Source organism: Mytilus edulis, chromosome 9 (assembly GCF_963676685.1).
Source record: "Mytilus edulis chromosome 9, xbMytEdul2.2, whole genome shotgun sequence".
Classification (NCBI taxonomy): Eukaryota; Metazoa; Mollusca; class Bivalvia; order Mytilida; family Mytilidae; genus Mytilus; species Mytilus edulis.
In genome coordinates, this window is record NC_092352.1 from 58,543,933 (window position 1) to 58,571,860 (window position 27,928).

The window sequence follows — 27,928 nt, forward strand, 5'->3', positions numbered from 1 at the left end:
AGATTTTGCTAAAATTTTGCATACAACCTTGGCTTGGTGAAATACAACTGAAAATTAAAAATAATGCATTTATTTCTTTTATTATCTGAAATATTGCAGATTGATTTCTCTTGATATTATAGATTTGGCAATTTATGTGCTTTCTATACAAAGGTTCATCAAATTTGTAAGATTTCAATCAGTTATATTTTAAATGATAAATCGGATAAATGCATTATTTTTTTCGATTTTCAGTTGAAGTTCATCGAGACAGAGTTGTATGCAAAATTTTATTGAAATCTGTGACATTACCCATATACTGTAACTTGACCTTTAAATATTAAGATGTGGTGTGATTGACAATGAAACAACTCTTCTCACGATACCAAATGACACAGAAATTAACAACTGTAGGTCACAGTATGGCCTTCAACAATGAGCAAAGCCCATACTATATAGATATCTATAAAAGGCCCCTCCAAAATGACAAATAAAAAACAATTGAAACTAGAAAACTAACAGCCCAATTATTATTAATCTACAAAAAAAATAATTATCAACAAATATGTAACACAGCAACATACCACAACCACTGAAAAACAGGCTCCTGATTTGGGACAGACACATACATACAGAATGTGTCAGGTTCAACACATTAGCGGGATCCGAACCATCTTCTTAACCTGGGACAGTGGTGTAACAGTGTAGGATAAGAACGAACTATAAAAATAATGAGGTCATTATTAAGTTCCTAGTCTGAATTTAATCTTTATCTTATATATTTGTAAAAACAACTGTAAATGTTAATATTTCAAAAACTTTATAAAGTAAGTTTTACTAATTCCCATTCAAAATGGGTGTGCTTTGAACAATGTTATGCCCCATTTATGGGCATTATGTTTTCTGGTCTGTGCGTCTGTTCGTTGGTTCGTCCATTCGTCCGTTATTCTGATTGTCCATTATTCAGTTAGTCCGTTCGTCCCGTTTAAGGTTAAAGTTTTTGGTCGAGGTAGTTTTTGAAAAAGTTGAAGTCCAATCAACTTGAAACTTAGTACACATGTTCCTTATGATATGATATTTCTAATTGCAATGCCAAATTAGATATTCCCCCCATTTTCACGGTCAACTGAAAATAAAAAATGATAGTGCAGATGGGGCATCCGTGTACTGGGGACACATTCTTGTTTCGATACGTCTTTATGAAGTTAGTATCAACATAATTGTATTGTTACTATTGCTGCAAAATAGCAAAACTGATCTAACAACCTTGTCCAAGGTGTTGTGCAGTTTCATCAGAATTTGAATATTTCAGTAAGTGTATGCTGGAAAATAATATTCATAAAGCAACCTTTGATTTAATTTTCTAATTAAATTATTTTTAAATTCAATAATTTATGCAAATAATGTAAAAATACAGTTTTTTATGTTAAACTTAGTGATGTCATTTATGTATAAAATTGAAATACTTATATGAAGATGCCTTAATTATGCAAATTACTGTACACAAAAAAAAAGAACGTAAATGTACACATTGGATATAAAGTAATGCATGTGTGTTTAATGGCATTCATTCCATTTACAGACAAGTGTCAAACGGTTTCAATGACAAATTCAATTTCAGAAGAATTGATTTTTCTAAAATAAAACAAAGCTTAATGAAACAAAAACATTTTAAATATTGACAATTGACAGTTAACAAGTTTTGCTGTTTCTTGAAATTCTACTTCCTCAATAAAAATCCCACATTTAAGTATTTATTGCTATATATGTCATTTCATTTTCTTTTTATAGCCGAGAGAAGAAATTGAACACAGGAATTAATCCTATGACTCAAAGGAAGATTAAACTTCAGGAAAGACAGCTTAAGGTAAAATGAATATTAAAAGAATGAAAAAATAACAACAGTTTATAAATTTCTCCAGACTGAGAGCTTTTCTGGATTTACCTACAACATGAAAGTTCAGAGACAATATTTAGAAGTCAAAGATGTGTATGAATCGAAATGATTGAAGAGTTTAAGACCAAAAGGACACAAAAAGAAATCTGTGTCAAATGTCTTTTCTGCTTGTATATATCTGGCCGTCCATTTAGAGCTAATGTCATTACTTGGAGTCTGTTTGTTGTCTGTTTTCCTTCTGTTAGCTGTCACATTTTAATTTTCACTTCCAAATTACTGAGAAATTGTTTGGATGATTTTTGTAAGCACATTAGAATTTATATAAAATCCCTCAGTTGGTTCCACGAAAAGCCTGAAAATCCTTACCACATGACACATTTCTTTGTTCTGATTGGTGATTTTCAAGTTTCTTCTTTCCTGAACTGTAAAGCCTAATCTTTTGAAGTTTTATAAGATATATGAGATATTTCTGCAAAACCGATCTCAGAATTTTTGATTCTCAGCAATCTTTCTCTGAAATCATATGACAATTCTGAAATATACTTCCAGTTATAGTTTATGGATGCTTTCAATGAAAAATGTTTAATTAAATTCCAATAAAGGAAAAAAAACATTGTCACCAGGGGCAACTATTCATTTTTCTTGATGAAATTTAATTTCTATTCTGATGGAACTATTGGTAAAAGTCAGTGACGGATCCAGAATTTTTCTTAGGTGGGGGCGCACTGACTACCTTAAAGGGAGCTGCTCTGGTCATGCGTCAGTGAATCCCTATATAATCAACCAAATTTATCCCAGAAAAGGGGGGTCACAGGTCCCCTGGCTTCCCTCCAAAAACACCTCTAATATATCCAATCTTTTCCACTTTACATGAGTTGTGTTAGGTGATATTTTTCAAATATTTTTTGCTAGTACATGTACAAGATGATTCATTAGGTCGCATACTTAGCAACAGTGATGCTGCATGCTCAGTCTCTCCTGGGCCTTTGATGTGTTAGGTGACACTTTTCAAAGATTTAATACTAGAAAATGTACAAGATTATTCATTAGGTCGCATACGTAGCAACAGTGATGCTGCATGCTCAGTCTCTCCTGAGCCTTTGATGTGTTAGGTGACACTTTTCAAAGATTGATACTAGAAAATGTACAAGATTATTCATTAGGTCGCATACTTAGCAACAGTGATGCTGCATGCTAAGTCTCTCCTGAGCCTTTGATGTGTTAGGTGACACTTTTCAAAGATTTAATACTAGAAAATGTACAAGATTATTCATTAGGTCGCATACTTAGCAACAGTGATGCTGCATGCTAAGTCTCTCCTGAGCCTTAGTGAAAATAAAAGAAATTTTGCAAGTGTTAACTAGGTTTGCCTGTCATAATTTTTTTGTATGTTGGAATTAAACATGAGAGTGAGACTCTACGTATATAAAGGTATATATATATATATATGCTGCTGGTTTGGATCAAATTTTTGTAATGTGAAATATATTAATGGTGTAAAATTTTCCTATAAAGTATATGGACTTTTATAGCTGACTATGTGTTATTGGCTTTGCTCATTGTTGAAGGCCATACAGTGACCTATAGTTGTTAATATCTATGTCATGTGGTCTTGTGGAGAGATGTCTCATTGGAAATCAAACCACATCTTCTTTTTTTATATATTGTATTGATTTTCCCAAACAACAATATATGAATGGGGTTGGTTTTAAAATCCCATCCAAATGTTTGTAATCTAGTTTGCATGTTGAGATTATAAAACAGTAATGTTTAAAAAAAAAATACAATTTTCAATGATTAAATATATTTAATACAATAAAAAAAATAAATTACCAAAAATTTTGAATATAACAGATCACACATAACACCAACTCTGAACTCTCCAAATAATAGATGTACAACCACAGAAAACACACCTTGTACTAAAAAACTTGACTAAGAATTGACACAAACCATTAGTATGTTCTTTGTGAAGTCAAATTTCCATATTTGCTTATTTAAGGGGAGACAAATGTAACTCACCAAATTGTAAAGTTCAAAAGGAAGGAAACATAAACTGTCTCCCTTTGATTACTCTAACATTGTTTTGCATAGATTTGTAAGAATCTTCTGAAATCATTGAATTATAAAAATTCTATCAATGAATATTTAATTTTATACAGGGCATTTTATTTAGATTTATAAGGTCATACATGGAGCTATTTTTAAGTTATATTTTATTTTCAGTTGACTATTCTCCATGCAGCCAAGATGCTACAAGATTTTTATCCAAAGAAGATTTTCCCAAGAAAGGCATTGTTTTCTGAAGAAGACTTCTGGGAAGATGAACAACTTAAGTTCAGAGACTGGAGAGGTATTAAGTAATTTTAAGTTCAAGCTATTTTCATCACTCAATGTCTTCTGTCATTTGCCATTCCTTATAAACTTGATAGCAAAAAAAAATCAGCAAAACAAAATAGACAAAAAAAAATAAAAATCGTGGGTCAGCTAGATACAGAAATTTTTGTACACGATTTTGGTCATTTTGAGATGTCTTAAAAGTTTGTGCCCTTTTAAGCTCTTCTGGCCGAATGAGGGACACCGGCTCCTTGGAGCCTCTAGTTTCAAATTGTTGATATTCCACTAGATTCGTAGCATCAACTAACTTGTATTGACTGTTTCATGGCATTTACTTCTTGAATTATCTTTGAATTATAGAAACGTAAAAGAAAGGTGTAGGGAAGGCACCAGTTTAATACTGGAATGATTTAAATGACTCAAAATTGTTAATTTCTCAGTCATTGCTAATGTTTCTTTCAATTTTGAAGAAAAAAAATAAAACTGGAAGTTTTCTGATAATTCATAATTACGAGTAATTCCAAATTCATTTCCAGAATTTGTTTTGTTTATCAAAATTATTAGATTCTTAAATTTGAATTGATGATTGTCTTTGCTGAAAAGTCATTAAATATTGAATACAGTTGTCATGGAATTTTAATGTCTTATTTGTTCTGACCTCAAACTTCAATTCATCGTATTATAAAAACTTAAATGTATGACTTGGATGGAATGTAATCACATTGACACTCATACCACATCTTCTTATATCGATGTGTAGGGAACTATTGATATGGCCTTCAAACATTAAACTACGGGTTAATCGGTTGAACGATTAGACAAGTAACCGGTTAGGCAAAATTGTACAATTTGACAACACTATTTAAAACACAACAAAAACTAATATTTACTCATATGTCTGCATTACTTATTACTCTTTCAAATTTCACACTAAATATCACCTCTTAGGAATATCAGGATATGTGTTGTGAACATTAATTAGACAGTTACCCAGCAAAAACAAATATCTTCCCACATGTCTACACGATGACTCTCACATTCATACTTCACACTATTAAAAATGACCACTGTTTTTAGATTTGTTACTAACATAGAAAAATGATATTCATGTGATATCTCAGTAAATATGTTATTCACATGACAAATTAAATTTGACCAAGTCTGTGCCAATGTAATCACAAATAAAACCTGAAGACTCATTATGTTTAAAGCAGATACACTGTGGGTACTCTAGTCCATCCTCCTTACTAATCAGTACTTTACTATCTTGGCCATCTTTTGATATTACTATTATTCTATGAGACTTATAGTCTATTACAATAATGTTACCATAAGTATCTATACAAAGTCCTTCTGATTCTATTGAATCCTGTGTATACTGCCAGATCTGTTTACCTGATTCATCAACACAGTATACTGCTTTACCTGTTAAGTCACTATAGATTACTGTTTTGTTACAGTAAACAAGATGATCCAGGATTGATTCACACTGAACTTGTATTGACTTCAGTGTATTTCCTTCCAAGTCTATAATACGGATTTCATCTTTCCTCAAACCTACAGCCAGAGAATTATTTGAAAATGATAAACCATAGCATAGTTTTTCTATTTGGAAAACTTTAGTAACTTTTTCATTCTCCATATTGAAGATCTTAATGGCGACCTCTCCAGGATAAGTTATGGCAATAGTGTCTTCATTGATCTGTGTAACACCCCAGGCATCACCAGGTATAGGTAACTGTTTCTGAAGTTTGCCATCAGAACTAAGTAGGTTTATTTTACCACGCCCTTCCACTACTATAACTCTTCCATCTATCAGACAAATCATGTCACTAATAGTCTTCTCTATGTTGATCTCTATCTTTGTCTCAATATTCATTGTCATGTTGTTTATGTTGGATTGTTCTTGTGATTTTACTTGTGCTTTCCTCCTCAAACTTGTTTCTTTATTTAAGTTTATTTCTGTCTTATCAACTATTACTTCGCCTAAAGATTCCAATGAAACTAATTTGCTTAGTATGTTTTCCATCTCACCATTTTGCGTCATTTTTATGTCAACTTTTTTGGTCCTCTCATCATCTTCAAGATCTTCAATATAACGTTGACATTGATGTACTTGTTGTTCAATCTTATGTACACCTAGAAAAGATTGCAGTTTGGAAGTATTTGTTGTAACTGTTTGTAAATGTTCTTTCATCACCTTCAAGTTTTGCCTTTTCCCTTCAATTTCTGAGATGAAATCAGTTGCTTTTGATCTTTCTTTATTCCACATGATATCAGCTTCTTGACATAACTTGTCCTCAAGGCGGTCTAAATGTTTGTTGATTTCCTTTCTAATCTCATTAATTGATTTCTTTACGCCTATGCAATTATTTTCTCCTGTTTTAATGTTTTTTGATTTACTGGTCACTAATTGGTCAAGAATAGATAAGAAATGATTTATGTCTGTCTCTACATTTTCTTTGGATTTTTCAATTTTGGTTTTATCCACTACGCTAGCTAAACTTGTTATTCCAATGCATTTTGAATGACTAGTGGAAATACATACATCACAGGATGGCATTAAATGACTTGAACAGTACAAGTGGAGCGGTTGATTATGTTTGTCACACTCCATTTTGATCCCTCGGTTGGAATGTTAATAATCACTTCTGATATTGATATCACATGATGATTCTGTTTTGTTCTGATATCTTAAAAACTGTAATAGAAGATAGAAACTTCATCAGCAAGACAAAATCTACAAATAAGCCAGTATAACTTACATCAGTTGTCAATTTCTTTATGAAGTTGTTGCCTTTTAATGATGGTTTTCCCCATTTTTCCCCATTATCTTGTAAAACTGTATAGATAGAAACTTCCAGTAGAAAATGATTAGCAAGACAAGGCTAAAATGGCTGAAATCACCAGTAGACTCTTTATTTGAGTTATTGCCCACAAATGATATTTTTTAACATTTTCATGCATTTGTTGCCTTTTATTATTTGAAAACTAAATATATAGAAAGAAATATTTTTCAAAAGGAAAACAATATCAGCAGAATAAGAGCCACAAACATGACAAATATGTTTGCATGACTAAAGTAGTTAGTAAACTCTTAACTCAGTTAACCCTTTTGTCTATAGTGTTATTCATATTTTTAGTAAAAAGTGGTCATTGTTAAATATACAGCTGAGGGACAAAGGCTCTTTAGAGCCTCTACTTTAGACCTAAAAGCCATGGGAAAACCATTGGCTGCAACCTACGATCAAAATGTGCCAAGTTTGAACTTATTCCACTGGAAACAAAATATTCTGAGATGGTAGCCTAAATAAATTATGATAAAATCTGATATAAGGATATGGAAAAATTGTTCCAAAATAGACATAAATACACAGTTGAGGGGTAACTTAGTATTTTCTAATGTGAAGCGCCAAAAAAAAGTAGTATTATGTATTGATACTAATATCACAACTATTTCTATGTCAAATATATAGTTTTTTAGGCTAATTAAAAAAAAAAAACATTCAGGTCAATTCTAACCCTTTTTTTAAAGTTTTGTGCTCAAACACTTTTTTGTACAATATATGACATTAATAATATAACCATAATGCAGGATTAAGGTGTACATTTTTATGAAGAAAGGCCAACCACAAAAATGCTTTGCCTTTAAAGATTGATATGATATAACACTCTATTTGTTGTAAATGTCTCTCGAGGCTCTAGAAATTCTCAAACATGAATTAATTCAAAGAAGGGATAATTTTTTCGCTACAAGTAATCAATATTCCCAAAGAAATTACTTATTGCAATATTTGGACATGGGGTATAATTGCAAAATGGGGCAATTTATAATTTATCAGGGACAAAATGACTTGGATAAAGCAGTTATATGTCACTTGAAACATAAATATATAAACTGATTTTTATAGGTAATTTTTTTTTTTGGAATAGTCATACAGTATGATGCATGGTGGCATACATGGTGGCATACATATATTTATATATATATATTTGATGTAAACATATACTAATAAAGTGAAGATTTATCAATAAAAATACAATTAATTGATCAATTTAAAACACTTAATGTTACCTTGATAATAATTTGACTTTCAATAATTAATAACTTTCTAATTTTTACCTCTTGTTTTGAGTCAATACCACTTCATCTGTTAACATTTGATTTTTACTTTCATTTTGTGTCTCTTTTTCGTCAATGTCGTCCTACCAGGAAGTTAATTGAGACATGTTTATACCTGATCTAGGTAACTAGCAAACATTTTAAAGGCTGATTTTACCTGCGTGAAAATGATATACTGATAATCTATGGACCTTTAAATTTTTATTTAAAGAACATTGTTCAAGTAAACTAGTTTTTCCAATTTTAATTGAAAAAAAAATTATTAGAAAGACAAGATCTACAAACAAGAATGTGGACAATCATCAATAGCAAAACCTTTTTACTGAGTTCACCCCTATAATACATAGAGAGAAACTGCATGAATACAAGATCAACAAAAAGAGATTTTAGTCATGATTTAAACTTGTGCATAATTATTTGAACTATTTAGAAGAGTAATTATTTCACTAAGTGCTATTTAAAATCAGATGCTCCACAGGGCGCAGCTTTGTACGACCGCAGAGTTCAAACCCTGAACATTGGGGCAAGTATGGACACAACATTGAAGCTTGATACAGCTCTGAATTTGGATTGTGATTAAATAGTTGACACAACATTCAAGCTGACACAATCCATAATGAATGTGGTCTAAGAAAAAAGTAAAATCACAAAAATACTGAACTCCAAGGAAATTTCAAAAAGGAAAGTTCCCAATCAAAAAATCAAAAGTTCAAACACATCAAACGAATGGATAACAACTGTCTAACTTAAACTTAAAAACTTTAAATTTTAAATTGGACGTTACCTATTATGGTCCAATATCCAAAATCAAAATACATGGTTAGATTCAGCATATCAAAGAACCCCAAGAATTAAATTTTTGATGAAATCAAAAAAAGTCCAATTTTGGACCCTTTAGACCTCAATGTGAACCAATTTGATAACCGGGCCCAAACATCAAAAATCTCTATACATGGTTAGATTAAGCATAAATCAAAATACCCCAAGGATTCAGTTTTTTTTTATATCAAACAAAGTTTAATTTTGGACCACAATTTGGACCAACTTGAAAACTGGGCCCATAATAAAAAATCTAGTACATGTTTATATTCAGCATATCAAAGAACCCCAAGGATTCAATTTTTGTTGAAATCAAACAAAGTTTAATTTTGGACCAGAATTTGGACCAACTTGAAAACTGGGCCCATATTAAAAATCTAAGTACATGTTTAGATTCAGCATATCAAAGAACCCCAAGGATTCAATTTTTGTTAAAATCAAACTTAGTTTAATTTTGGACCCTTTGGCCCTTAATGTAGACCAATTTGAAAACTGGACCAAAAATTAAAAATCTACATACACAGTTAGATTCGGCATATCAAAGAACCCCAATTATTCAATTTTTTTTTTATTTTATGACTCCAGGGACTTAGAGATATAACCGAACGACTGAAATCCACAACTTAACAGAAGTAACCATGACATTGACGAACGACGGATACAGCAAGTGATGACTTATTCATTGTTAAGTCTGTTATCTATTTTCTGTGGTTCATTGATAATGATTCATGTACCTTGTTTAGCTGGTTGCCTCTTGTTTAGGTGTTCCTCATGATTCAGTAAACTGTGACCTTTTGAGAACTCCTCTTTTTAAGAGGTGTTCTGGGTGATTATTTTATACCCTGTATTTGTAGCTCTCTTGTTTAGGTGTTCTCTGGTGTTCTCTTATACCCTGTACTGTACTTATTTCTTAACATACTCCTGAAGTGTTGACAAACTGACATTTAATGTGACCTTCAGACATAGACATCCCTATAAGATTGAAACCGAGAATCTAGTAAGACCAAACATTATATCAGTGAGTTTGCTGCTGACAACAAGATTATTTAATTTCTATTTTTTATTAATAAAACATATATAAATAATTTGGCCCTTGGGAGTCAAGTACTCAGCTAAGGGAAATTAGCTCCAGGCCCTGTCGACGACACTTCGTGTAGATGGACCAAGCCCCATGGACATGGACACTCCGTCAACCAACCGGAACCAGATGAGTTCCTATAAGGGTATGAAGCGTTGCTCCATCTCATAGCAGGTGGCTACGATAAAGGGGGTTAGATTGACGGTGGAGAGAGAAACAAATGTAGATGTATTACATTTAATGACTTGGGGGAAATGAGAAATTAGACCAGTGGTCAATTTCGAAAGGGAGTTTTGAAATTGAAGAAAACCACTGGTTTGCTGAGACTGCTCCCATGTACAGTTAGTAGTTGAAGTTGATTAAATGGAGGTGGGTGGGTATTTTGTAACTTTATGACAACTTATGTTTGACTTTCCCTGTCAGCAGCAAAACTCAAAATGACCAACTACCTAGCATCCTTGTGAAATTTGAGAATGGAATGTATCACTCCTTGCCTTATAACCAAATAAGGAGTGATCATGTAGACTGTAGTCCAGGGGATTATCAGTACCAAAACCTGTGCTACACCCATGCAGATTATGATGTCATTTAATAAACAGCGCTTATATTTACAGCTTCTATTTATTTTATGACTCCAGGGACTTAGAGATATAAACGAACGACTGAAATCCACAACTTAACAGAAGTAACCATGACATTGACGAACGACGGATACAGCAAGTGATGACTTATTCATTGTTAAGTCTGTTATCTATTTTCTGTGGTTCATTGATAATGATTCATGTACCTTGTTTAGCTGGTTGCCTCTTGTTTAGGTGTTCCTCATGATTCAGTAAACTGTGACCTTTTGAGAACTCCTCTTTTTAAGAGGTGTTCTGGGTGATTATTTTATACCCTGTATTTGTAGCTCTCTTGTTTAGGTGTTCTCTGGTGTTCTTTTATACCCTGTACTGTACTTATTTCTTAACATACTCCTGAAGTGTTGACAAACTGACATTTAATGTGACCTTCAGACATAGACATCCCTATAAGATTGAAACCGAGAATCTAGTAAGACCAAACATTATATCAGTGAGTTTGCTGCTGACAACAAGATTATTTAATTTCTATTTTTTATTAATAAAACATATATAAATAATTTGGCCCTTGGGAGTCAAGTACTCAGCTAAGGGAAATTTAGCTCCAGGCCCTGTCGACGACACTTGGTGTAGATGGACCAAGCCCCATGGACATGGACACTCCGTCAACCAACCGGAACCAGATGAGTTCCTATAAGGGTATGAAGTGGTGCTCCATCTCATAGCAGGTGGCTACGATAAAGGGGGTTAGATTGACGGTGGAGAGAGAAACAAATGTAGATGTATTACATTTAATGACTTGGGGGAAATGAGAAATTAGACCAGTGGTCAATTTCGAAAGGGTCCATAAAGTCAGGTGTGAAGCAGCTGAGTGACCCCCAAGGTAATAAATGGGAAAAAGTGGGTAACGGAATAAATTACCCTTCAACTACACACTGTGGAATTCTATTAAACACAATTTAAGCTGTACATAGTTTAATGATACACAATGTATAACATACACACAACTGACTATTTCATGAAAATAAAATTAGCAAGAGTTATTCTTAATGCTACATAGATTTTACAAGCATATATCTATATATACATGCAAGTATATGAAGACATACATAATTACAGTTCGAAATTTTTAATTGTTACAAATTTGTTGCTGTGCATTCTTAATAGAAGATTTATCTGTTCTTATATAGCGACAATAACTATCAGAACTCCATCTACCCAATGTTTTAATTAAGTGATCTTCAACATTAGCTTTTCCAGCACTGGTTGCTGCGCCTATACGAAAGGAATGGCCATTATATAGCTCTGCTTTGTATCCGCAGGCTTCTAATAAAAATTTTAAATTTGTAATAAAATATTTTCTTTCCAAAGCTGAAAAATTTTCATTAATGAACAAAGGATCTGAAAGTCCACATTTCCCTTTAACTGTTCTCATTTGTAAGTAGTGCTTTAAAGTTGTATAAGGGCATAGGATATTGTTTAGCCTATGCAGTTGTATGTCAATGCCTTTCTTAAAAGGATCAGTTTTAGACTGCTTTAGATGAAGAATTGCAAAATCTTCATAAAATGTAATATCAGAAACACATAAATTAGATTCTGAATCAAAGTTAGATGCATTATCTACAGTAAATTCACCACAACGTAAAAATCCATGAAATGCTACTATACAAACAGTTTCCAGCATTAAGTCTATAAATTCTGAAAAAAGCCTCTCTTTAGTTTAACACACATTTGCTTTAGTATGTCAGAAGTAATTGGAAATCTTGGCCTAACTGACTGTTTTTGTGAACGTTTAATGGACTTTAGAAATAAAGATAGTCGAACCATTGATTTATGGTCTTTGTCTGATGATTCAAAAGGTGAGGGGATGTTGTCCTTGAGACACATGTATCTAATACCACAAATATACAGCTTAATAGTAGAATATTGTAATTTCAGAATTTGAAAACAATGACTAACGAAATAAATTAAAAGTTCTTCAGATATGGGAGGTAATTTGTTCCCATTCAGGTTGACCCCATTTAAAAGAAGAAATGTTTTGAAATGGTTATATCCTGTCTCATAAACAGCTCTTGTCCTCATAGCTACAGCATTAGACCATAATTTGTTGACTGTGTTTGTTAAGACCACATTACTTCTGACACACTGGGGCATGTATGAGGGTTCTGCTCTGCCTGGGGAGCCAATTTTCGGAAACGAGTCATCTGAAAACGAGACAAAGCATCAGAAATTTGGTTGATATGACCAGGTACATGTTTAGCACTAAAATGAAAATTAGACTGAGCTGCACACCATGTTAATTGACGCATAAGTTTCATAATTTCTAAACATTTAGACCATCCCTTTCTAACAATAGCAACAGTAGCTTCATTATTACACCAAAATAATATCTTTTTACAGGGCCAGAGGTGGCCCCATAACAATGCTGCTACTACAATAGGGTATAACTCTAAGAACGCCATAGACGAATTGTCAGTTAAAGTAGGTAAATTAACAGGCCAATAAGAAGAGAACCATTTGCCTTGAAAATATCCCCCAAAGCCTATTGTAGAAGCAGCATCTGTATACAATTCAAAGTCATAACTGGATGTGAAATAACAATCATGAAACATAGTAATACCATTCCAGTTTGACAAAAATCTTAACCAAAATTCTAAATCTACCTTACATTCTTTAGTTAAATGTACAAATTCATTTAAATGTTTAACAGTAGTTGACAAATTAATAAGGTATGACAAAAAAGATCTGCCAGGTAAAATAACTCTTGTGGCAAAATTAAAATGTCCCAACAACTGTAATAACTGTCTCTTTGTACAAGATGATTTTGACAACAATTTGGAAATAAACTGACATATTCTCTGTACTTTAATATTTGGAAGTCTTGCTTCCATTTTGTTTGAATCTAAAATAATACCTAAATACTCTAGACAAGTAACTGGTCCTTCAGTCTTGTGTTTGGCTATAGGAATATTTAAACGTTTAAAAATTGTCATCATTATAGCCATACTTCTTTCATCATCTTCCCTTGGGTGATCAATAGTAAGAAAATCATCAAGTAGATGTAAAATGTTCTTAATCTTATAATTTTTCTCTGCAATATGGCAAATTGCTTGTGATATGGTCTCGAAAATTTTAGGACTAGACCGACAGCCAAAAGTTAATCTTACATAATAATAATAAAAAGACTGCCATTTGAAGCAAAATAAAGGCCACTGGGATGGCAAGTAAGGACAAATTTTGAACGCATCTGAGATGTCGTATTTACAAAGTGTACTGTTTCTACCTAATTTTAGAATAATTCTTATAGCATCGTCAATTTTAACAAAAGACATGGAACATTCTTCTTTATCAATCATTTCATTAATACTTAGAAAGTTGTCATTGTCATGTGGAGATGAAAGATCTAAAATCAAACGTTTCTTCCCAGAATATTTTCCTTCAGCAACCCCAAGTGGACTAACTCTATAATTTGCAAAAGGTAAAGACTGAAAAGGTCCATGTACAAAACCTTTTTGGCATTCATTTTTAATTAACTCTGATACAACTTTAACCTGAGACCTTGCAGAAAAATTATTTTTACACTCTTTAGATTCTGAAATATTCCCTTGAACTAAACAATCAAAACCCTGTCTCAGGCCATTACATAGATATAATACAAAATTTCTATCCGGATGTGATGATAACTCTTCCTCCAATTTATCAACATTTATTGGTGTTGAAGCTTCACACAAGAAATTTTCCTTGGATAGTCATCCTGAATTTGTTTTCTCCGGTTTATTCTTAGAGGACATAGAAGATGTTGAAGAATGAACAGGCACATTAGATTTCCTACAGGTTGCAGCACCATGGCCTGTTGTACGACATTTTGTACACTGATGGAGTAGATAACACACTTTCCTATAACAACCTTTGGGGTTATTGAAATTATTGCACATTTCCCGACCTTCATGAAATACTCTTGAACGACCTTGCTTGTCTACCGATTGTAGGTTACTAGATGAAGATGATCTTGAAGACGGACTTTCAACCTGGACTGAAGATTGCAATGGGCAGTATTGTGTAGCATGATCAATTAAATTACAGATTTTACACACATTTACTGAGGATCCTGCTGTAATTAATGAAAGGATATCACGGTCGCGGAGACTCCAATCGACTTTAACACGTTTCTCTCTCAAAAGAGCTGCAGCTTTAGCAGAAAATATTTTATGGTAATCATAAAATTTTAGGCCATGGAAATTATGGATGTTAATTATGTCGGCTTCATAAGCATCTAGTTCCTCCCTACGTTCTGGATATGCATTACACATAATTCTTTTGAATTTCCCAAAAGCTTGGATGAATTCTTGGATGGAAAGATGCCTATTTAATCTCGGATCGGGTTTGTTGGCCATGTTTACGTGTAACCCATCGGCAATTATTGAATGGGTCAGAGGAGCTTCAAAATTAGGAATGAGGAGAGTACCTAAATTAACGTCCTTACCCTCAATTATATTCCTATGTACTGATGGTGCCACAATATCTACGTTGGAGTATGAATCCGATCGCACACCTGTTGTACCCGGTGTAATGGACGAGTATCCTAATGAGGGTGGTGTTAGCCGGCTTTGTAAGGCTCCATTCCCGATGAGTGGTGCGTCCTCTGCGTTTCTGTTGTGGTACCACTGAGCGAGATCAAATTTCTTGGAAGTACTGATTTCTGAGCATTTTTGATTAGCAATAAGGCTAACTGTTTGTTGGAGACCGGATGCGCATTGTGCGACGGACTGCGAAACAATGCTGAAGGACTGCATGATTGCAGCCATGTTGTTGCCACCGACGCTGTCGAAATGTGCACTTCCGGTTGCTTCATTGCTCCGCGAACTACTTTCATCAGCTGTTGGATTACGCAATTCGTCGATCACATTTGCGGAACTGTCTGGGGCACTCGCTGAGGCTAAAGGATTCGGTACGGCGCGTTCTGGATCATTAACTTCCTCGGTCTGGGCAATAATAGCATTGCCAATCTGGCGATCTTTATTTTCCAAATAAAATTGTTTAAGAACACTCTTAGCAATATTCTTGGATACAACAATCCCCAGCTGCTGTAATTTTATCCTCAGTTGCTGTGACGTCCAATTGTCTGGGTTATTTAGGTCCAAATGTCTATTTGAATACGGCTGATTCCTTGAATTACGTCTGGAAGCCATAATTATAAAGTTCAGTATATTTGTATTTACGGGAAAGTTCTTTCAAATTGCTGTACAGTACGTGAACGGAATGTTAAATTTTCAACAATATTAAAACACTAAATTCCTTTTAGTAAAATAATCGCAACGATCCAAAAGAAAGATAATAAGCAGTGTAGTTCGTACTCACATATATATGAAGATAAACACAAATGTCCAATTGCAATATTGCAATAATATACGGATATTAACACCTAGTTAATATTATGGTTAAAAAACGATATTTTGTAACTTTATGACAACTTATGTTTGACTTTCCCTGTCAGCAGCAAAACTCAAAATGACCAACTACCTAGCATCCTTGTGAAATTTGAGAATGGAATGTATCACTCCTTGCCTTATAACCAAATAAGGAGTGATCATGTAGACTGTAGTCCAGGGGATTATCAGTACCAAAACCTGTGCTACACCCATGCAGATTATGATGTCATTAAATAAACAGCGCTTATATTTACATAATATAAGCTTCTAATGAAATCGAACAAAGTTTAATTTTGGACCCTTTGGGCCCCTTATTCCTAAACTGTTGGGACCAAAACTCCCAAGATCAATCCCAACCTTTCTTTTATGGTCATAAACCTTGTGTGTAAATTTCATAGATTTCTATTTACTTAAACTAAAGTTATGGTGCGAAAACCAAGAAAAATGCTTATTTGGGCCCCTTAACTGTTGGGACCTCAACTCCCAAAATCAATCCCAACCTTCCTTTTGTAGTCATAAACCTTGTGTTTAAATTTCATTGATTTCTAGTTACTTATACTAAAGTTATTGTGCTAAAACCAAAAATAATGCTTATTTGGGCCCTTTTTTTGGCCCCCTAATTCATAAACTGTTGGGACCACAACTCCCAAAATCAATCACAACCTTCCTTTTGTGGTCATAAACCTTGTGTTTAAATTTCATAGATTTCTATTCACTAATACTTAAGTTATAGTGCGAAAACCAAATGTCTTCGGACGACGACACCAACGTGATACCAATATACGACCAAAAAATTTTTGCGGTCGTATAAAAATTGACATTTGACTTGAAAGCATGTCAATAATTTGACTGTTGATAAAATTTGCTGATAACATTTCTCAAGTTTTGTTTTTACGAATATACTCTAAAGTTATTTAAAAAAAAAAATTTAAATCTACAGAAACAGATGTCTTAATGGCCATATTTATCATTTGTTTGTCATATTAAATAAATTTTATACTTCCAAAAATGATTACTTACATTAATCATGTGTTTAATGGGAGGTAACTCTAATTAATTTATCAGAATATTTTAGACAACTCTTGTGATTATTTACAAATATATTACTTTGTTTCACATAAAGGATAGATAGGGGTAACATAACTTTTTTCTGTCACAATGTTCTCAGATAACATTTCTTTTATTTTACTTAATCAATTCTACTATGTGATGAGCAATTTGAAAATGCACACTAAAAATTATGAGACAATGAATATACATGAAAAACCATTAAGATCTGTAATTTGTTTTACATGAAACAAATCTGCTGTCCAGACATTTAAAATCCATATTCCCAATTTGGGTAAGGTTAGTCACATTTGATACAAGAAAAAAAACATATGAGGTGTTTCCATGTGGATAAGATGAATACTATGCAAAGTTGATTTCCTATTGAAAAATCTAGCAGTAGATTTGTTTTTATTACTGTGGACAAACATTAAGGTCTTATCTTTACCTTCCACACTATTGTTTGTTTTAAAATTTGTAACAAAATGTAATTTGGGAAATAATGCAACACTTAAGTATATAATTTGATGCTGAAATGTAATAGTACATGTCATTTAAAGTTCTTTAGGGGACACCTAGCTATTGATAGGATGCTGCTTAGTTTCAATATTTAGTTTTTAACAAATTTCATTTAGAAAATAAATATGTTTCTTTTGTGTTTTTCTTGTTTTGTTTATTGAAAATTAAATATTTTTCAGGACTAGCTTGTAAAAAGTTAAAAGACTTATTTTCTGATGGATTTCTGATACCATTGGAGGGAACTGATACACACTTCCAGTTGGAAGTAAGTTTTAATATTGATGACATGGAGGAGAGAATTTTCATGGTGCCTGCAATATGATGAATATTTAGGATTGCCCTTAATCTAATGTTTCCTATCATAAAACTTTACTTGGTACTTGGACAACAAATCCATTATTTTAATTGTATATCTTCTTAGTCTGAGTACATAAAACATTTTGACCCAAAGGCTGTCCCTTTTCTTTGAGTCATTGTAGTAGCTTAACTAATAAGCTTGCAAATTGACAGATCTTACTTTCTATTAAAACTGTTTATTAAAAGAAAAGTGATGATTCCAAACAATCTATATTTTGTCATTAATTGTATAGCATACTATGTTATCTTTTAAAATAGGTTATTATGATATATAAGTGATGCAGACTAGCATAGGCCTAGTTGCCAAAACCCTTTAAATAAGTCTAGGATAATGAATAGTATCTGTTATTTAAAGCTTGAAGGTGGCTTCTTGATATTTCTTCTTATTTCCATTCGTTCATAGTGCCAGGCTTCAAAGAAGATATGAATTGGCAATCAATAAGATTAACTCTACCCCAACCATGTGGCATAGGTTCCACCTGACCTTTACCCTATGTGTAATGGTTTTAATTAATACTTTATAAAAAATTGTCTATATAAAGCCAAAAATTTTTTCTCTTATAAAACTTAATATTGAAACTGCATAGATTTTAATTGCAGAGGCAACTGCAAAAAAACACATTTTTGTTCTGTGTTTTTTACAAGTCTGTATTTTTTTTCAGGTACAGCATTTACACCTAGGAAGATATGTGGAAATGGTGAAGACTGGGGACTTCCATGATGACTTAGACATTGTTCCTGAAGTCCATTCAACTTCAGGTAAGTCACACAATTTTGTACTCTTCAATTAAAAACATCGAAATACAAATAAGAAGATGTGGTGTAATTGTCAATGAGATACTTCAGAATTGATTGATTCAAGCTATACTTTATTGTAGTTTTAACATGGGTAGGGATTATATTTGTGATTATTTTTGCCCAAGCGATATTATGGGCTAAAATAACACGAATATAATGCCTGCCCATGTTAAAACTACAATAAAGTATAGCTTGCATCAATTATTTCGATTCTGATAAGGACAATTATGGTAATTTCAATGTCCTATGTGTATAAGGGTAAAGCGACTGTATAGGCTCTTCCACGAACCTCCATGAACAGTTGTTGTATCTAGGTAAAATATGTTAATTTTGGAATGCAACACATTACAGTTACAATAAATGAATTAGTAACAATATTTGCATCATTTAAGAGTTTGGAAGTGTTTTAAGTTAATGAAATATATTAAATGCTTGCCAATTTGATAAAATTCATTAATTTGCAGTAGTCAATATAAGCATGTGCGAAAAAATATTGTTGGATTAAAAGCATGGGTTTATTCATTAAGAGATTTATATATATATTGAGCATGATATAAAAAATTAAAAAAGTGTAAACTGTAGTAGATATTTAGTTGAAACTTTCCAGTCACCATATTTGCATCAGATATATGTTATCAGTTATTTTCAGGATTAAATGATCTTAGATATCTTTCGAGTCAACAAAGGAGATCAAGATCTAGTCATTTAGGATAGAGTAATTCACAATACTCATTCACCCAAAAATATATAAATTACTTCTATTTGATAATTTGAAAAATATATTTTTTGTTTCTATCTTGTCAAAAGTCTTCCATACAGCATACAATCATTCTGAAACTCCTGTTATGATTTAAGGTGATGTTGCAGTCAAAAGACCGTCTGCTGATTTAGATATCTTTAATCCAAGTCGTGTGATCCATGCTACGGCAGCATTTGCTACAAGGAGGTAAAATATCATCTGAATTGATATAAATGATTTGTTTGGTGCGATTGAAGGATCCATGTTGAAGAATATAATTTGACCTATAATGGTTTACTTTTACAAATTGTGATTTGGATGAAGAGTTGTCTCAATGTCACTCATACCATATGTTATTATATCTAATAACAGAAAATCTGATTTATGATAATAATCTTTTTTAATAATAAAACTGCATCAGGTTATCTTGTAACTGAAAGTAAATGGGTGAAATTTATACACCTTATATGAAAATATGGGCTGTTTGACCCTATTGAACTTTTGATGTATTAAATATGGATTGTGTAGAAATGCTGTAAAGCAACTAATTTTCTCAACATTTTCAGGAAGAAAAAATAAATCATGAAAATAAATTGTCTATGTTCTATGTACAATGACATCTGACAAGAAAAGAAAAGAAAATCCTGAAGTCGGCTATAAAAGGGCTGAAGTAAAATAAAGTGTCCATCAATAATAATGTAAAATAGGTTCTACAACATATTTTTATCAGGTTTAATTAGTTGACACCTATGTTAAAAACAATATACATTTCTAATAATCAGAATTTACTTTAATCATCCACATTTTATAGTAAGCTAAAAGTTATAAATAGGTTTTCCAATAACAAAGGGACGACAATTTTTAAGATATAAGTTAAGTAAGAAGTAGACAGTGGACTTAGAGTGACCATGAACTGGTTTCTACTTTCCAACAGATAGGTCTATATTTTTGGATTACAGTATGTCTGTGGTTTAGTGAGTAAGTATGGTAAGTTACAGGTAGTTAAAGAAGGTATTTCATATAAGTCTTCCCTACATTACATCACATATCTAAAACATAATCTGATTGAACCATTTACTTTGACCTCTGCAAAGTAGGATTTGAGGTCATGTAAATTTAATCTTCCAACTCGTTACAGCGGTATACTACTGTTGCCTTTATTTACAAGTTTAAAATTAAGATTTCTCTTCTTGAAGTTTAAAAAAAAGGCATTGCTGAAGATTATACTTTAAATAATGTTATAAATGTTATGTCTGAATTATCAATAAGAATCTTAAATTTGTGTTTATTACTGTTTTGTTTGTTTGTTTTTCTATAGGCCAAGGTCATGGCCATGGAAACAAGATAGGAAAGCAGCTACATTTGACAAGCTACAGATTCCACTTACTATTCAACATCCTGCCAGCATAGCCATTTCTATATACAACAGGTATGTGACTATTTAACAAGTTACTAATTCTACTTCCTATTCAACATCATGCCAGCATAGCCATTTCAATATACAACAGGAATGTTGTTGTTTGTTGATCTCAATTTGTATTGATAAAAATAATGTAGTCTCACAATTAATTAATTCAACCACTTACACAGTGCACATTTAAAGGTAGATTAATCAGGTGCCTAAGTAAAAGTTTGTTTGCTGCCTTTTTACAAATATAACTAAGGTTAGGAATATTTTACAAAATATTTACTTTCTTTTATTCCAGAGAACATGACCAGAATCCAATAAACTATGATGACTATTACTGTCAGAGGATTATCAGAGCTACAAAAGAGGTACCGTATATGGGTGATCCCATATCTAATGATTTTTATGAAGTAGAACTCACAGACAACACAATTGAAAATGAAACACCTTAAGTAGTCCTTATTTACATATAGCACAACAAGAGCGGTCATTTTCAGATGAAAACATGGCTGCAAGTCCCATTTCAATAAATGAAGTAGACGTTGTTGTTCATAGTTCACCAATGTCAGCGGCACCAATTGAAACATTGACGGAAGGAGATGTTGTGGTGAACGCTCAATACAAGAGTGATGTTGCGGTGAAAACTTCCAATGAAGGTGACATTGTTGTGAATACTCCAGAGAAAAGTGATGTTGTGGAAAGAGTTTGCTTCGAAGACAAAGAACGGGACACGAGTTGTGCAATAGATATACCAGACATACCAGATGCTGATGCATAATTCACTTGGTAGAAAATGATCAGAGGAATTCATCTTCTTGGTTATTAATCATGGGGAGATAACTTGCAATAGATTAACTCCTTTTCGATCTGAAATGGAAATAAAATCTTCCTAATATGTCCTCATTCGTGGTTGCCCAAACCAACATTTCATACATAACCTATTATGTCAATTTTTTCTGTCTTTACGAAAAAGACTCATACCATTTCAGTATTTTCACCTTAGTCTGTCTGTCTGTCTGTGTGTGTGTATGTGTTTATTGTCTATCTTAGTGCTTTGAAGTCTTAAGCTTTCATGGTGCCACAGCTTCTGAAAACAGATCATGTAAAATTATTTGAATAGTGAAAATGCATTGAAGTTTTTTGGTTCATATAGAAGTTAGTGTTGTAGCGATGTTATACCCTGTATGAACATTGAACTTTGTACTTTGAATGTACATAACAATGAACTTTGTACTTTGAATGTACATAACAATGAACTTTGACTGAACAAACAATGCAATGAATCTCACATGGATCATAGTGGTGTCTGTGCAAATCATGATTTTTATATTTGTGTAACTTATTTTAAAAAAAGGTGTCACTAGTAATTTATTCAAGTCTAGTCCTGCCAATTACTATTTTTTAAGTGCTTAAATTTATCTTAGATTTTTTATTGACATATTCATTTTAATTATTTTGAATATCAGCGGTGGATCCAGAACTTTACCGAAAGGGGGGGGGGGGGGGGGGGCTGACTGACCTATGGGGGTGCCTGCTCCAGTCATGCTTCAATGATTTCCTATATCATCAAACAATTTTTTCCCACAAAAAGGGGTCCCGGGCCCCACAGGCCCCCCTGGATCCGCCTATGAATATAATCTATTTTAAGAACATCATACTGTTATAAGATTAATTTATTTTCAAAACAGCAACCAGTTTCATCAATTGTCTCCCTTGAAGAGATTATAACTGACTAGTTCCAAGGTACAATAACTTGATGTATTGACTTTTTATTACCCATGTATACTGTTCAAGATTGCCTGTTTGAATAAAAAGTTATGATATGTATTTGTCTGCTTTCAAAACATAACAAAACCGCTATGAATTCAGCATGGCCTGTAACTGCAATGAAATTGAATCATCAAAAACATGCACATGTGTGATTGGTCACTTCTGAAACTAAATAAATTTCATATACACTCAGTTCTTTTAAATTGACCTTGAACGTTTTTTTATATTCAGTATGTTTATGTGTCCACACTTTTATACATTTGTTACAGTAAGAATGAAAAAACCATAGATTTTATATATGATTTTGATAAGCCCTGAGAACATTTTCAATTGAATGAAATTCTATAAGAAGGAAACTACTGTAGATTTCATATATGATTTACAAAATCCTTGTGAAGATTTTTAGAAGAATAAAATTCGATAATGGATGGATCATTATCTTCATGTGGACATAATAATTTCATAGGCTTGCATGTGGGTCTGGTTAGTGTTTACAAAAAAGAGAATAACAGGCAAATAAATCAGAGTGAAAGGCAAACAAAATTAGAAAATCGACACAAAATAAAGAATAAAGAATAAATGGGAGCTGCTTTATAAAGCATAGAAAATAAGGGGGTGTAAATACATAAAGAAAAGAGAATAATTGGCAAAACGAATAATGAATAGAGACAAAAAAAATATATAAAAAAAACAACCAACCACCCAGACCCTCTAACATAATGGAAGAACCAAGACTGAAAAAAAAACTCTCTTAATAAATTCACCTACCAATAAAAATGACATTTATCTGATACCAACATAAGTATTTTGCATATATACCTTTATAAAAGAATGTTTTCAATGAAATTCTATTTCATTTTCATAGTATAAAATTATATTTTATTTTCTTAGTTTAAAATCTTGTCCATGGAAAGAGGTCACCTGTTGTAAGAATATATCTACTGTTTCATTGAAAGTATCATGCCATTATTCAGTTGTAGGGAATGTCATTTTATTTTAAGTAAAAGCATGAATTTTATAACTGAATTAAATTTGTCATGCAAAAATTGTTTAGTTTCCTGGACCATATCATTGTGCCAAACTTATAATATATATTTTATAAACTTGCCACTTTTTATCATCACACATATTTTGTCTTCCTTTATACAGTAGAGTATGTTTCATTCATTTTTACATGTTTGAGTTCACCACCAAATTTTACCAGTGTTCTACTTTTATTTTTAATGGGACCCAAGTTTTTTTTCCTATTTGATTATTTATAGATTGTTAGAAGGTTGATGATTTGTTTTTCATGGTAGTCATGTATTTTGTATTCTTGTTTTTCATGGAAGTTGTGTATTTTGTTGTTTCTTATTCTGAACAAATGTTATTTTGCCCAATGCTAAATCTATATGTGTACTTTATCTATTTTCCTTATAAATATGTAACTTTAGTACTGTTAGACTTGTTTTGGTGCTATTCATTAAATATTCAACATTATTGTATGACCGTGCTATCCTCATTGAAAGATTTGCATTTTATAAACTGATTAAATGATAGGTAGTTATTCTCACATTTGAAATGTGTTTCTTTTTCATTTTTTTATGCAGATTTTAGAAGTTTTTGAAAACTTTATACCAATCTGACTGAAATTTTAGTGTTTTCTTTAATATTTTGAGAAAGTAAACCTGTGGAATCTTTTCATTATTTATATGTTTGGTATTTATTGGTTGATAATGGTTTGTGGGAAAATACAAGCATTTTAAGCAAGTATGTTGCTTATAATATCAGTTTTCTTATTTTGTTTTTTTAAATTTAGTACAGTGGATGTAGGAATAGCTGCTTATATCAATATTAATAATGCATTTGATTTAAAACAGGGTTAAGCCATTTTTGAAATTTTTGTGGAAAATATATATAGGTATATATATCTTGCATGTTTTAATTATTATTGTAAATACAAGTCAGTAGTGATAGATTTACAAACTGGCGTCAAAGTCATACATTGTCATAGATGTTTTTTTTATTAACACTATACATCCCCAGAGTGCTAAAAAATGGTGGTCTGAAGGATTTACAACCAAAATTTTGCAAAAGACAGACACAATATTTGTATTTTGCAATAGAAATAAATGTGAGGTTAAACAGATTTTCTTCAAGCACTACCATGAGAAAGGGATTTCGAAAATTCCAATATCCCTATGGCTACCTTTTATGCTTATTAATAAGAAGCATGTTTAGTGAAGGAGTGCATTGTCTAGTGTGGCGGAGACATTGCCTGACTAGGGAGGACTTGTACCTATTTTGTAGGGATTGAGGGTTTTTGTTGATTTATACTTATCATTCCATGATCTCATGTTATAAGAATGTAAATATTTTGAGAGCTTTTAGAAATAGTATATGCTTATGTAGAAATTTAATTTCCATGCAAAGTTTTTTTTCATTAATATTGTGAAAGAATGCCATTAAACTAAAATGGGAAAGTAGAATTTTTAAACTGTAAAATGAAAGGTTTGAAAAGTATAATATATGTTTGATGTTTTAGATTACTAAAGAGTCAAACCAGGATAAGAAAAAAAAATGAAAGTATTTGCATATTTCAAATCAACACAAAATTCAAATTTAATATTTCCACTTGGGAATCAGGGAATATCTGAGTAAAAATTCAACAACAAAAAACTCCATTAAAAATACAAAAAAAACTTATAAACAAGCATTACTTGAATATGTTATCTAATTCAAAATTTAAATGTTCAGTTGACAAATTACCTTATAAATTTCAGAAAAAGAAGAAATGAGGTCAGTATGAAAATTCTACTTATCCTAAAGTTTTGACTGTCTTGATCTTAATAGGGGTTTTCTGCTGCTAACAGCTTCACCAGTCTGGAGATATATAAATTGGAGCACATCCTTAGACCTTACTGCTTTAAATAATCTTTTCCTTTCTTTGCTAATATCTTATTACAATATAGATGGATTTAATATATGTACAGCATGCATGACACAATAGCAGAATTTGCAAAAATTTTGGGTTGTTTGAGAAATACAACAGAATACTCTTTACAGATGAAGTTAAACCTAATTGCCGGAACTTATTTTGGTCTGGTTGCTCTAAGTGCAAATTGACTTATAGTATGATATCGAGGAAGGGGTTGCACCTATTTGTCTACATAAGTCATACAAGTCCACGTTTTTTAAACTTCACAAAAAGATTGTGAATAAATTGATGTAACTGTCAATGGTGAATAGGTTTTAGCATGTTAAGCATCTGTTATTATGGAATTGTTTATCAATTTTTTCAGATAAAAAAAACCTGTGCCAAGGTTAAGTGTTCATAGTTTCTCAGTAAATTTATATGTAAGCTAAATATTTTTGTATAGGTTGATTCTTTGAGTGTAATTAATACCTATTTAATGTTTATTTACTTTTGTGGTCATGATAATGCAAACCATTTTGTCAACTTAATATAATTTCTTCAATGGTCAGGTTTATTTATCAGCATAACAAATTCTTTGGTAATTGTTGTCATGTAAATTCACTCAAAGATATATATGGATTTTTTTAAAGTCTTGTATAACTAGGTCAATTTAAAAGTGAGTTGGCATTGAACTTTGACCTAAATCAACTACTTAATCGTGCAATGCATATCGTGTGTGTTATTTCCTGTTATCAGATATTTAAATGTTCATTTTTGTGTTAATTAACAGTGTATGAGAATAAAAACACACCAACAAAGAAAAACTTGTTAAATATATCACTTTGAGGTTGGCTACAAAGGAGTGGACTTTAAAAATGTGCATGATATATCTACAAAAATAAGTTTTCCTACAGTACTATGATGTTTTATTATCATAATGAGTCTTAGCACATACAAAAAAGTATTTAATGTGATCCATTCTCTTGGTATTAAGGCAACAGTAGTATACTGCTGTTCAAAAGTCATAATTTAAATCAATTGAGGAAAAAGAAATCTGGGGTTACAAAGCAAATGCTTGGGAACACATCAACTATAAGAGGAAAACAAACGATTAACTGGATCACATTAGAGCAAGAAAAACAAACACAAACACAAACACACACTATTTTGATGTAGGATCAATTTTAATCATTATTAACCTCTGAACTACTTATTAGTGGAATGTAAAAAAAAATATCTTTCAATTTCTATGATAAGAATTATCTGCTGAATTTAGTAAAAACTGGTTCCTTTGAATTAAAATAAAATACTTGGAGGAGAGTGGTATTTAGTGCAAGTAGTTGCTAGCTTTTTGTGCCTTTATTGTTCAAGCCAGGTTGTGAAATTTTAATTTACTTGTTTTCTTATTGCAGATAATATGAGAACACCATCTTATGAATTTAGCTTAAGATTGTATAGACTTGTATTTTTACTTTCACTTTAGAATTATATATGATTGTAATGGACACCTTTTTGTACTTTCACTTCAGAATAATAATAAGTCACTGTTATTCACTATGTTACTGTATATTAGTTGTTATTAAACGTAGATATATGAAAATCATGGTTATAATTGGATCTTTTTTGGTATATTTCTGTCCATTTTAATTTTAAGACAACATGGCCATTAGCTAACAAATTATTGTAAGAACATAAAGAATATGAGTTACAAAATATAATTCCATTTTTATAGTCATTGGGAACTTTTTTAAATATTGCAAAATGCTTGTTAGGTGATTAATTTTTTTATTAAGGAGATCCATTATTGAGGTTTTGTGCACTATATATTTATAATTGTGCTTCACACAGTTTGTATGCTCAAAGTTGTTTATTTTGTAACTACAGATGCAAGATTCTATTCATTTACATAAATCATATCATACTCAGTCTTATTAAAAGATAAATTTAAAGATACTTATTTTCTGTTTGACAATTTCAATCTGTGAAGTAGTCTATACTTTCCAACTTTTCTTCGAGTATTGTTAAAATTTCAATTCAAAACTGCAGTCAGCTCCTACAATGTACATTAGCGGTCAGCATTTTTAAAAATGTATTTGTAAGGCAGTCTGTTTTGGTACACATTTTCAACAGAGATCTGTGGTTATGCTTGGTGGA

The 27,928-nt window shown here is 31.8% G+C and overlaps 3 protein-coding genes and 1 pseudogene across 5 annotated transcripts in view; 1 reads left to right on the top strand and 3 right to left on the bottom strand.

Moving 5' to 3' along the window:
• The window catches only part of LOC139488649 (uncharacterized), a 103,490-nt gene that overhangs the window by 37,310 nt on the left and 38,252 nt on the right, over window positions 1–27,928 (bottom strand). The window lies entirely within an intron of this gene.
• On the top strand, window positions 1,737–27,825 carry LOC139488655 (uncharacterized). 3 transcript variants are annotated; one of them, XM_071274459.1, is made up of 9 exons: window positions 1,737–1,846; window positions 4,103–4,229; window positions 17,986–18,071; window positions 18,826–18,922; window positions 19,817–19,907; window positions 21,019–21,129; window positions 21,407–21,476; window positions 25,641–25,656; window positions 27,187–27,825. In XM_071274459.1, exons 1-8 carry the CDS (start codon window positions 1,805–1,807, stop codon window positions 25,653–25,655), a joined length of 639 nt encoding a protein of 212 aa, XP_071130560.1. In that variant the 5' UTR covers window positions 1,737–1,804; the 3' UTR covers window position 25,656; window positions 27,187–27,825. The 3 variants fall into 3 exon arrangements, with proteins under 3 accessions (XP_071130560.1, XP_071130559.1, XP_071130558.1); XM_071274458.1 differs by lacking the exons at window positions 25,641–25,656; window positions 27,187–27,825 and adding an exon at window positions 22,797–22,851; XM_071274457.1 differs by lacking the exons at window positions 25,641–25,656; window positions 27,187–27,825 and having other exon boundaries at window positions 21,407–21,560.
• Window positions 4,880–8,459, bottom strand: LOC139488650 (uncharacterized). The gene is made up of 2 exons (XM_071274443.1): window positions 8,337–8,459; window positions 4,880–6,914 (listed from the first exon to the last, which is right to left on the bottom strand). The coding sequence occupies exon 2, from the start codon at window positions 6,828–6,830 to the stop codon at window positions 5,343–5,345; it is 1,488 nt and encodes a 495-aa protein (XP_071130544.1). The 5' UTR covers window positions 6,831–6,914; window positions 8,337–8,459; the 3' UTR covers window positions 4,880–5,342.
• Window positions 10,854–16,511, bottom strand: LOC139489347 (uncharacterized; annotated as a pseudogene).

Excerpts from the sequence above, each read along its gene's own strand:
- LOC139488650 (XM_071274443.1), bottom strand. The coding sequence starts at position 6,830 with ATGGAGTGTGACAAACATAATCAACCGCTCCACTTGTACTGTTCAAGT.
- LOC139488655 (XM_071274457.1), top strand. The coding sequence starts at position 1,805 with ATGACTCAAAGGAAGATTAAACTTCAGGAAAGACAGCTTAAG. Across the intron at positions 1,847-4,102 it reads TTCAGGAAAGACAGCTTAAG|TTGACTATTCTCCATGCAGC; the intron begins GTAAAATGAATA and ends TTTTATTTTCAG. Across the intron at positions 21,130-21,406 it reads GCCATTTCTATATACAACAG|AGAACATGACCAGAATCCAA; the intron begins GTATGTGACTAT and ends CTTTTATTCCAG.